Here is an 11,929-nt window from a genome sequence, read left to right as displayed (position 1 = left end):
CCTACCAGGAACCTGAGCAAAGACACAGAAGAGGTGGGATGGGGAGGAGGTGGCCTGGGCCTGCATGGAGGTAAGGGGAGGTCAGCCCTGTATGACTAAAGTGGTAAACAGAAGTCTCAAAGTGTTTTTATTATTAATCAAAGAACAATCTCAGAATTTATCTTTGTGTAATTAAGTTCATTTATTTTTGTAAGGCTCAAACTTTGAGATTTATGGATGGAATATTATACTGTTGAGCTATGTCCTCAGCAATATTTGGTTAATTCGATTTAATGTATGTGTTCATGATTCAATGAACTGTATACAATGTGCCCTAAAATATCAGAGACACCAGAAACAACACTCAATTTCATCTGCCCAAGTTTCTGCACTACCCTGTTTTTAATGTTTTAATTACGTACCTCATCTTTTTTTCCTATGGAAAATGTGTGATATTTTCTGCTAAGAAATCAGGGAGTTGACATGTCAAAGCATAACAAATTAAGGGTGCAATTTTATATTACTATTTATAAATAAAATTCATATGAAGACGTGATTCATTTTTCTCCCTTTCCTTTTTCCTTCTGATTTCTTCTTTGAGACTCTTCATGTATCCCAAGCATAACTACACATATGACCCTCCTGTATCTACCCATTCTTTGTCCATGCAGTGCTGGATTCAAACACAGGGCTCAGGCACAAAATTTTTTTGTCTACCAGCTGAGTTAAGTAGCCAAGATAATAGTGACTCTTTGATGTTACAAATCTCAACTTTACCCTTATTTAATCACAGACATCTGCACCATTAACTGTGCCCTCAAAGGCTCCCACCCCTCAGCTCATGATATAGCAGGGAGATATGCAAATGAAGTTCCCCTCTGCTCATAAAAACCAGCTGTGATGCTACAGCTCTGACAAAGGCCGGTCGCTCTGGATTCATATTCATTGATCAGCCCTGAATATAGAACATCCGACATGGAGTTGGGACTGAGCTGGGTTTTCCTTGTTCTTCTTTTAAAAGGTAATGTATGATAAGAGATACTGAGTGTGTGAGTGGACGTGAGAGGGACCGTGGACCTTTGTGATGGTTAACCAAGAGGATTCTGTGTTTGCAGGTGTCCAGTGTGAGGTGCGGCTGGTGGAGTCTGGCGGAGGCTTGGTGCGGCCCGGAAGTTCCCTAAAACTCTCCTGTGCAGCCTCTGGATTCAAGTTCAGTGGCTACTGGATGCACTGGGTCCGCCAGGCCCCGGGGAAGGGGCTGGATTGGGTTGCTCGAATTAAGCACAAACCTAATAATTATGAAACAGCCTATGCAGAGTCTGTGAAAGGCAGGTTCATCATCTCAAGAGACGATTCCACAAGCAGCCTCTACCTGCAGATGAACAGCTTAAGAGCCGAGGACACCGCCATTTATTACTGTGCTAGAGACACAGTGAGGCACCTTCAGTGTGAACCCAGACAAAAACCTTCTTGCAGGAACACTGAGCACCGGTAGGGAGAGCACAACACCAGGTGCAAGGGTGTCAGTTCAGAGCTCAGCATACATCAATAAGAAATACAAGTAAGACCTCCTTCTGCTCATAAAAACCAGCCTTGCACCTCTGGAAGAGGAAGGAAGCCTTGGATTCTTGGGTCCTCCCATTCAGTGATAGCACTGAACTCATACCTCTCAGCATGACAGTGGAACTGAGCTGAGATTTCCTTGATATTTTAAAAAACCTAAATACATTTTTTCGAGAAAATTTTTATGTGAATACTGTATCCACCAATGTTTCCACTCAACTTACTCTCACATGCATCCATCACTTCTCAGATTCAGGTCTTCTTCGCCCTTAATTAATAGATTACTGTGAGTGTGCTCCTGTGTGTTTAGTCTACTCAGCACAGGCATATTTCTGCGTATGTACAGGTGTTCGGAGCAGTCCATTCAGGAGTGAATGAACTACTAGGGAGCTTGTCCTTGAAAGCCACTGATTCCCCACTCTCAGCAGCCATTGCTACCTGTAGCTCTTCATTTAGGGGTTGGGACTTGTGAGACGTCCCCCTGCACTCTGCATCTAGATTAGGAAGCAATATGAGAGTTCATGTGTGCAGCATTCCTGTGTTACAGAGGAGATGCCTTCTCACAGTGCCTTCTTAGTCCTCTGGATCTTGGGATCTCTCTGCCCCCTCTTCCAGGAAATTCTGTGAGCCGTAACTGTAGGGCTTGCACTGAAGGAGGTTTAGCTGTATTTGGACATCCCAGGGTCACTCTTGTTCTCTGCATAACCAGAATATATGGCGTGAACAAATCTATCTTCATTAAAAATAGAAAAAGACATTATCTTTGCCTAGAATAACTGTAATAATGAGTTCTGTAACTCTCCAGTTACAGGTACTTGGTGACAGCTTTATTTCCCTCCTATTGAACTGGCCTGAAGTCCAAGTAGACTTTGGCATTAAACTCTTGATACACAAAAGACAAAAGTGCTATAACTTTGGGTAAAGGACCAGCTCTTGCTGTATTTCACAGGCTTCAGGGCTTCGTGTGTCTATTGATCGCTTTTCTCCCCAACAGTCTGTACAGACCTTCTAGTGCTAGGAAAGCTTGTCCTCGCGGCAAGAGGATTCCACGACTATTTCAGCTATATTCTTCCAAGTCCTTTGTCCACAGTGCCTGGTGTCTTCAAAAATATCAACTTACCTTCAGGTTCTGGAAGACAACAAAGATCACAATCCATTTTAGATTTCTTGTCTTCCTTGATTACTTCAGGTCATATATTAAAATCTAAAGATTTGGAGATAGGTCCTCTTATCCTGGCTATTCCTCTCCCCAAGGCTTCCACTTCCTTGCTTATGGCAGAAGGACATAGAGAGAAGGCTTCACTGTGTTCATGAAAAGCAGCCCAGGCATGAGCCACAGCTGCTTCCCAAGATCCTAGGCCTTCCAATTAAGTGATCAGCACTGACAGTGTATCTCAATAAGAGGGACGGTGAACACATGATTCTCTGGTGTTGTAGGTGTCTGGTGTGAGGTGCAGCTTGTGGAGTCTGACTGAGGCTTGGTGCAGCCTGGAGTTCCCTGAGACTCTCCCCTTCATCCTCTGGACTTGCCTTCAGTGATTACTGTATGAACTGAGTCTTGACACCTCAGGAAATGATCTTCAGCTGTTTGACTTCACTAAAAACCCAGTTAGTGGTGTCACTTCAGAATATGCTTCCTCTGGGAAAGGAAGATTCCCCATTTCTAGAGATGATCCCAAAGCAGTGCCTATCTCATCCTGAACACCGCGAGATCTGAGGACATATCGTTCTGTTTCAGCCATGGCGATGGGACATCATGGGGGCCAGGACACAAGCTTCAATGAAAGGTGCTCAGAATGAGTAGGTATGTCTCAGCATACAGATGAACATTTTTTTTTCATCTAGGTCAACCCAACAACAGGAATAAACATAACTGATCTGTTTCTCTGGGGTGCCTCTCTTTCTGAAGATTTCCTGGTGATCAGATTCATATCTAAGGTTGTAGAAACATGCGTTATCATGAAAATGAATAATCTTGGATGCAAGTTTTTTATAATAATATCTTACAATTCCCCCCAAATATAGAATTTACTGATGAAGGCAGAAATGACTCTGTCTGGAAGCCAGCATCAAAGGCAAAAGCATCTCATGAAACTGGGGACCCTTTTCCATCTTGAGACTCAGAACATATCCTAAGTGGGAATCTCTGATTCAGTGTAAAACTACAATAAACCTAGTTTAGGTAAGAGGGCAACTGGCTCAGAAATTTAATAATGAATTTATGGTTTAAACTTCCAGATAAGATGCAAGGACACCTGAGGTGATTGCTTATGGTAAAAAACATCCAGAATGCATAGTAGAAGAAGATGCTCATAAATATAGCTATGGTCACATGACACAGTATAGGAACAACTATTCTAAGTGGCAATAATGATGTTTTGTTTTTTGTACTAATGATTATACTTTGGATACACATTTATTAGGCAGAAATCTGTTTACATTTTTCTCTTCTGGTCCTTTATCCTGTGTTATGAAATCAAGTTCATATTGATACTTAAGGGTTTTAAAATTTGTAGTATCTTTTTTAGTTTGTGGAACCTAAAAAGAGTAAGTGTACTTCAGGCAACATTCCTATTATTTTGGAAAAATTCATTTGAGCAATTTACTTCTGTGTGTGTAGACCTGCCATGTGAGGAGAATTATGAACTTTCTACTGTCAGATTCCAATGTAAGCGTGACAGGAGGGAATGGTTGATGTCAAATTAATAAGGCCTGGATTTGTGATGGTTGGTTTCAGTTTGCGATTGAAAAGATTTTATATCAACACAGGAAAGGCACTCTGAGGAACACCTGCAAGGATACTTCCCCAGAGAATTAGCTGAGAGGAGAAGACCCGCCCTTACAGTGGCCTTCCCACAGGTGGTCAGATGTGTAAACTGAGTCACTGTCTGAGTGACCTGCCTGCCCTTGCTTCCTCCATCTATTGTTGCTCCTGATGCTCCCATCCACCCTTGATTTCTGACTTCACCTCCTCCAGCCTTCCAACAGGACTAAACAGTGACATTCCAGGAGGCTCCAGTGCTGCTCTGAGCCTGTTGAGATCCAATTTCATGGACCACACCCCTTCGATTGTTGGACTATTGAGAAAATCCTCTGAAGGTGGAACTATCCAGGGTTAGTTCCTGAAGATGCAGGCAAAGGAAGCAGAAAAGATTACCCTGTGTGAGCACTCACAGACCCAGAAAGACAGAGAGGGAATGTTCTCACTTATAAGTATATTTTACCCATATAGTACAGGATAACCATACTCTAACTCACAGACACCAAGAAGATAAACAACAAGGAGGACCCAAAGGAGGATGATTAAATCTCACTCAGAGGGGGAACTAGAACAGACAGCAGAAGCAGTCAAAGAGAGAGAACAAGGTAGGAGACAGAGCTGAGAGAAATGAAGGTGGAGATCAGCCCTGGGGAGAGCAGGGGGCAGGAGAACAGAGTGTCCAGAGAGAGAAAGGAAACCATGGGTGGGGGCATCTCTGTGACAAGCTGGAGAGCTAAGACAGGGTATGATTCTGGGAGGAAATGGGGTGATTCTAGTTGACACTCCTAGTGAGACTGAAGAGGACACTCTCTAAATACACAGGACTCCAAATGGAGGAAGGGGAACACAAACCCACCCACAAAAATTCTACTGCAAATTTACCCTGCCTACAAGATGTGCAGGGACAAAAATAAAGCAGAGATTGGGGGGAATGTCTAGCAATACCTAGCCCTCCTGAGACCCACCCCAGGGAAAGAGGCAAACCCTGATACTATTAATGATACCCTGCTATGCTTGCGGACAGGAGCTTAGCATAGCAGTCCTCTGAGAGGCTCCACTCAGCAGAGGATAGAAACGGATGCTGAGACTCAGAGCCAAACATTAAGCTAAGTGTAGGGAGTTTGGTGGAAGAGTGGGTGGAAGGATTAAAACACCCGGAGGGAGTGGAGCTCCACAAGACCAACAGGCAACTAACCTTGGTGCAGAGGGGCTTGTGGAGACGGAAGCTCTAACCAAAGGCTGTGCATGGCTGTACCTAGACCCCCTACACAGATGTAGCCAATAGGCAGCTCCAGCCTCTTGTGGGATTCTCCCTGCAAGGGAACTCAGGACCATCAGGGGGCGCTCAGGACACACCAAGCAGAGGAAGTCAATTCCAGAGTGTTTGTGATGAAAGGATGACTTTGAGATTTGGTTTTACCCAAGTTCAAACGACAGATCCAGAAATTATCTGAAAACAAAAGTGTTCAAGATTTAGGCAGTGGGAATGGGAAACACTGATTCACTAGAAAGTAGCATGGAGAACCCTGACAATTCTCAAGTAAAGGGAGTGTATGACTCAGCCATAACATTCCTTGGAATAGGAGCAAGGAACTCCCACATCAGATTTCTCAGACCCTTCCTCCGCCATGCTCATTGCTTCTCTATTCGCTAGAAACACACTTTAAAGATGCTACAGCCTTTGTGGGGATAACGTTCACAGCAGGAGTCATGAATCATCTAACAGAAACCCCAGTACTGGTGCAGTAGAAACCTTCCCAAGGGTTGGAGAATCGGTTGCTCTCATGGAGAAACTCCCTCATGGGGTTTCCAATCTCAAGTAATCAGCCCTCCAATCTCAGGCAGACAAACGCTGCAAAAGCTGAATAAGCTCAGTGGGTTATATGATCATGAGTGCACAAGCACATATGCACATACAACATAAATTTTAAACGATCATGAATATTGGGGTGGAGGAAGGAAGAGGGGGCAGAAGCGCTGCTGAGGCAGTGCTGTTGTATGCAATTCTCAGAAAGGAAACTAATAAAAGTCTATAGAGGACTTTCTGCTCCCCTGGTTGTCCTCTCCCTGCTGACCTCAGGAATAGAGATTGGCAACTCAGTTCTCTCTCTGCTCATAGCATCACTTTTCTCTGCCTCTACCTAAGGGTCCCAAGACAGACTTCAGTGTATAAGTTTTTAAATAAAATTGGTTATTCTGTTGAGGTTATTACAAACTGGCAGCCTGTGATACTAAACAATTCAGTCTTAATTGCACACTCCTTCCACCTTTAGATGTGTCTCACTCTCCTGGCATCCTGGTAAGCATGGTTTAACCTCATCTGTAAATACTCCCTGGGTAGGTGATGTACTTAATTGATAGTTGGGTGGTTTCACTTATTTCAGCAAGGACATGGAGAATACCACCTGAGATGAGAAAATCTAAACGATATGATTGGAAAGGGAGGGAGGTCACAGCTGAGGGAGAAGGCTTTGAACTACCTAGTGGTGAAGGGAAAGCATCTCTCTGAAGGGCCCAGTAAGAGAAAAGCTGCCTTCTGGGTGGCTCTGGTGGACACCACCGGTCTGTGGACCTTGGCAGCTGCCTTCTGGATGGCACTCTGCACACAAGGATAACGGCCAATGTATAGAAGTAGATTAGCATGTTTGGCATCACTGTGGGGTTGTATTGGTTCTCCTTTGATAGAGACCTCTGATGCTTCCTAGCACCCTGCAGTGCACAGCACAGTGCCCTGAAAAGCAATTATCTGGGCCCAAATTTCAGCATGGCTGAGGCACAAGACGTTGGCTATGAATCTGCAAAGCTTCTTCAGCTCCTGCTTAGACATTCCTGTGGTGAGACCCTATGGGTGTAGGGTCTGTATTCCCAGGAAAGAATAACCTCACAGAAACGTCCTGTGTCTCTGGGTGTCATCCTCTCTCCACGCACACTTTCACTAGGATGCCCAGTACTTAGCTGTGAACGTTGTCCTGGAGATGTTCTCCTTCATCCTCCCCCATCTCCTCTCTTTCCACCCTCCTCATCCTACTCCTCACAACACTAACCCCTCTCTACCATCATCCCCCTCCTCCACTTCCTCCTACCCTCCTCTTCCAACACCTTCTCTGCTTCTTCCTCAGTTTTAACCAGCACGGATTTATTTATTTGTGTATAATTTTGAGGATTTTTTATGTGAGTACTTTATTGTTCTCCATTGTAGTGTTGATCTACTTCATTCTACCACTGCTGATCTGATAATTCTGCACTCTCTGCTGCTGTCTCTCTCCTTTATTACAGCTCAGTGTATAGTGCTGACAGCCAAGTGCAGTACGAGCGTGTAGTAGCCAGAACATGGCCCTCATAGGACTGTGTATGAACAGTCAGTGCTGTAGGGAGGACTCTGGGTGTAATGGCAGCTCATGTCAGTAGCCTGAGAGTAAGTTGTGTCCTGAGCAGAACTGTGACATCTTTGCCTGTGTAGAATACACAGAATTGAGTCCTCCATTCATTTCCATGTTCCAGGAGATATAATGACATTAAATGTTTAGCTGGTGCTTCCAATATGGCCACTCACTGGCAGTCTGGAAGACCTTATATGAAGGGCAAATTTTGATACATTTATTATTAAATGTATAGATATTTCCTCTGGCTCCAGATCAAACCAGTTTTCTCATCACACCCTTGAATGTCAAGAGCCTGTGAAACTAACTGATCATAGAGAACTGAGCTCCTGGAGAAACTGCCTTGCAGTTTCCTCCCACGACAATCAAAGTGGGATTTACAACTCACCAGTATATATTCACTTATAGGAACATCCCACATGCAAATTCATAGCAGTGCTACCAGAAGCCAAGTACCTGCTCAAGTTCAGAGCCTTCTACCCCCTGGAGAACATTCTGTGGAGGCACTGAATTCCCCAAGGACATGACACACTTGTGGGTCTTCTTTTTCCTGCTGATGGTTCCCAGCTGTGAGTTCCACAGCAATGCAGTGGAAAACCCGGGTCCCCAGCTTTGAGGTTCTGACTCTCTGCTGTTCTTTGTTTCAGTTGTCTTGTCCCAGGTGCAACTGACAGAGGCAGGGCCTGCTCTGCTGAAGCCCTCCCAGCCACTGTCCATCACCTGTGCTGTCACTGGTTACTCCATTAGCAGTGGTTACTGGTGTAGCTGGATTCATCAGCATCAAGGGAAAGGCTGGAGTTGATGGGTCACGTTGATTACGCTGGAGATACCTATTATAACCCATCCCTCAAGAGCTGAATAACTATAATTATAGTAGACAAATCAGTTTTCCCTGAGGCTGAGCTCTGTGACCACTGAGGACACAGCTGTGTATTACTGTGCAAGAGACACAGGGATGGGACATCAGTGGGAGTCCAGACATAAATGTTCTGCCAGGGGACAGGAGTGCCTGTGCTGCAGGAGGTGCCCAGTTCTCATGCAGTCCTGGGTCTCAGGCCAGAAGCACAGGCAGTGAGGAAGGACCGCCCACTTCCTGTGGCTGAGGAGTGATTTCCAGCAACAGTTTAGCTGTTCCCTAGAGACCATACTTCCTTTGCTTTGTGGATCTGCTTTAAAATAGCATCAAACGACAGGAAAGGCTGTAAGAAAGGGTTGTTCTTTTCATAGGTGGGGTATGGATAGGCATTTGGAACTTTGTCCTCCCTAGTTATCATTTGGCCTCCTTCTCCTTCATGAGCAGCAGAGTACAGTAAGGATTCTCAGCACCCTGAAGAAGTCAGAAACATATTGCATGAGTAAGAGAAATATCTACTTATTGCACTGTTCAGAGAAGCAAGGTCATGGAGAATACCACCTAAGATGAGAAAATCTAAAAGATATGATGGGAAAGGGAGGGAGGTCACAGGTGAGGGAGAAGGCTTTGAACTACCTAGTGGTGAAGGGAAAGCATCTCTCTGAAGGGCCCAGTAAGAGAAAAGCAATTCCTTTATGATCTGCAGAGCAGAAGGATGTGGCAAGAAAATAAACAGGCTTGCCTGGTGCCTTAAAGAGGTAACAGAAGAGTTGGGAGTGCCTTTGGCTTGGCAGAGGTAGGCCTAAATGATGGATAAGACATCAACACTAAATGATTAGTGACCATTTGTGAGAGTTCACTGGCAGAATTCTCTGCTTTTAGTTGTCACTTTAGAGGTGCAGCTGGTGGAGTCTGAGGAGGCTTGGTGCAGCCTGCACCGTTCCTGAAACTCTCCTGTGCAGTCTCAGGATTCACTTCCAGCAATGCCTGGATGGATTGGGTCTCCAAGTCTTCAGGGAAAAGCAGAAATGGGTTGTTCAAATTAGAAGCAAAGATTTTACTTATGAAACACACTATGCAGTCTTTGAAAGGAAGAGTCCTTTGGCCTACTTTGATCGTTGCATGTCAAGAGTCTTAAGAACGGAAAGAGCAATGAGAGGTGTGGAGACATCATGTTCAAAGCTTCCATTTTCTCAAAGACTTTGAACTGAAGTGATCATTCATTCTGTAATCTTTTGATTGTTTGATCTGGTCACTTTTGGGGTTATTTGTATGAAAATGTGCTAACTTTGTTTTCCCACAAAATACTTTCTCCCAGGGATCACTAAATTGATAGAATATTTTCAGTGTACTCTATTTCTAAGGAAAGATATTGAAACTACTATAAATACACATGCACATTTCCCGTAAACATAGCTCACCTAAGTCTATTACATACATCAAGGAATGATTACTGGTGACAAAGTCAGAGTACATAGAATTGTTTATCAAATTGCCTCCAGAAAGTTTTGTGAATATAAAACCCTCTACTGAACCAATCACCTTGTTTCCCGGGGTCTAGATCTCCAGGGAACAACATAGAGGAAGCTCAAGGTTCTTTATCTGGAGGGCTTTCAAACCGCAGGCACACTTTGGATTGACACGTAGAGAGCATCTCTGACGCTCAGCCTAGGATATCAATAACGATGTAGTTAACATGGGTTGGGTGGGCGCATTTACGTTCTTCCAGATTGAACAAAGAAAGTTGTTCCTTACTGCTGATGCTGTTGTTCTCCAGCATGTGCTCATTTCTAACTTGACAATCTATAAGTCCACCCATTTGCCTATTTCATCATTTTTTATTTCCATGAGATCTCATGTATATATGTGTGTATATCACTGACATTTAATGTTAAATTTTGTGTCCCTCTAGCGATTCCTTGACATGGAAAATTGGAGCTTAAACTCTTTCAGCTCAGAGTATCTGCAGCTTCAATTCATTACAGGTGGTAGGGATCAGCTCTCATAAAGGTGTGTGAAACCCAAGCTAAGACAAATTTCAGGCTCACTGAGTTTAATACTTTTATATTTTCTCAATATTTTAAATTGCTGTAAACCACCATATTTACACCTGAAATGAGCAGGGACTGTGGATGGCAGGGCAGGGGGAAGGAAGGCAGAGGGCAGGCATGACCAAATATCCAAAGAAGTATCCTAAAGTGAGCATTGGTTGTTTCCATGGCTTCCTAGATGCTGAGATTTCCAAGCCTGTCATTTACACAATGGAATTCTACTCAGCTATTAAAAACAAGGAAATCATGAATTGGCAAGCAAATTGTGGGAACTAGTAAAGATCAACTTGAGTGAGGTGACCCAAAAGCAGAAAGATACAAATGGTATATACTCACTCATAAGTGGATATTCGCCATATAATATAGGATAAACATACTAAAATCTATACTCCTACAGAAACTAAACAACAAGGAAGACCCTAAGGAAGTGCTCAATCCTCATTTAGAAGGACGAATGTGTTAGATACCAGAAGCAGGAGAAGTCAGGGAAGTGGACAGGAGCCTACCACAGTGAGGTCCTTCCTCACTGCCTATAAACTTCTGAAAGACTCCATTAATTGAGGTACCAAAGCAGAGGCTGAGACTCATAGCCAAACTTTGAGCAGAATGCAGGGAAAGTATGAGAGAAGGGGAATATGGAAAGACATGGAGGGGACAGTAGCTCCAAAAGGAGACCTACAGAGCCATCAAAACTGAGCCCTGGGGGCCCTGAAGAGAATGTTCTCTGAACCAAGGACAGTGCATGGAGAGGATGTGCAGTATGCTCCTGTCATCTGTTCATCTGTTTGATTTTACAGTGAAGTGTGTGAAAATTCTCCTGTCTTCTCTCAAGCCTAGGACCTACAGAGTTGAGCTTCTCCTCCACTCCAATGGGACAGAGATGACTTGTGTTCAGACTGTGTGCATGTGTCTGTGTGTGAGGGAATGGGGAGAGGGAGGGAGGGAGGGAGGGAAGAAGGGAGGGAGAGAGAGAGAGAGAGAGAGAGAGAGAGAGAGAATGCTTTTCCTCTAATTCTTTTAAAATATTTACACCAGAAATGTCCATATTCTCTTATTTTGCTAGTTGACATTTTGGGTTTCTAAAGCAGTATCGTTGACCTCCAATGTTGCCTCTCTGCCCTCAAAACACTTCTCTACCAATTCCATTCTTGTTTGTTTGTTGTGGAATTAACTGTTAAACCATCTTGCTTGCTTGTCACCGATAAAGACCTCTGGTTATGGAGAGCAATCTGCCTTGTTTGGACGCAAACTTCCTGACTCCTTCCTTTGGCTCTCTCTCTCCCAGCAGGCTTTGATCCTGCCAGGTTCAGTCTCTCCATGCTCCACAGTTTCTGAAGTGATC

At 44.0% G+C, this 11,929-nt stretch overlaps 1 gene segment (V, D, J or C); it reads left to right on the top strand.

Moving 5' to 3' along the window:
- The first annotated feature begins 909 nt into the window (after window positions 1–909).
- LOC132655363 (immunoglobulin heavy variable 3-73-like) lies at window positions 910–1,474 on the top strand. The segment is given in 2 exon segments: window positions 910–1,000; window positions 1,095–1,474. Coding segments are annotated over 2 exon segments (426 nt in total).
- Window positions 1,475–11,929: the final 10,455 nt, after the last annotated feature.

Source organism: Meriones unguiculatus, chromosome 7 (genome assembly GCF_030254825.1).
Source record: "Meriones unguiculatus strain TT.TT164.6M chromosome 7, Bangor_MerUng_6.1, whole genome shotgun sequence".
In the NCBI taxonomy this organism is placed as follows: domain Eukaryota; kingdom Metazoa; phylum Chordata; class Mammalia; order Rodentia; family Muridae; genus Meriones; species Meriones unguiculatus.
This window is presented reverse-complemented; position numbering and strand designations above follow the sequence as displayed.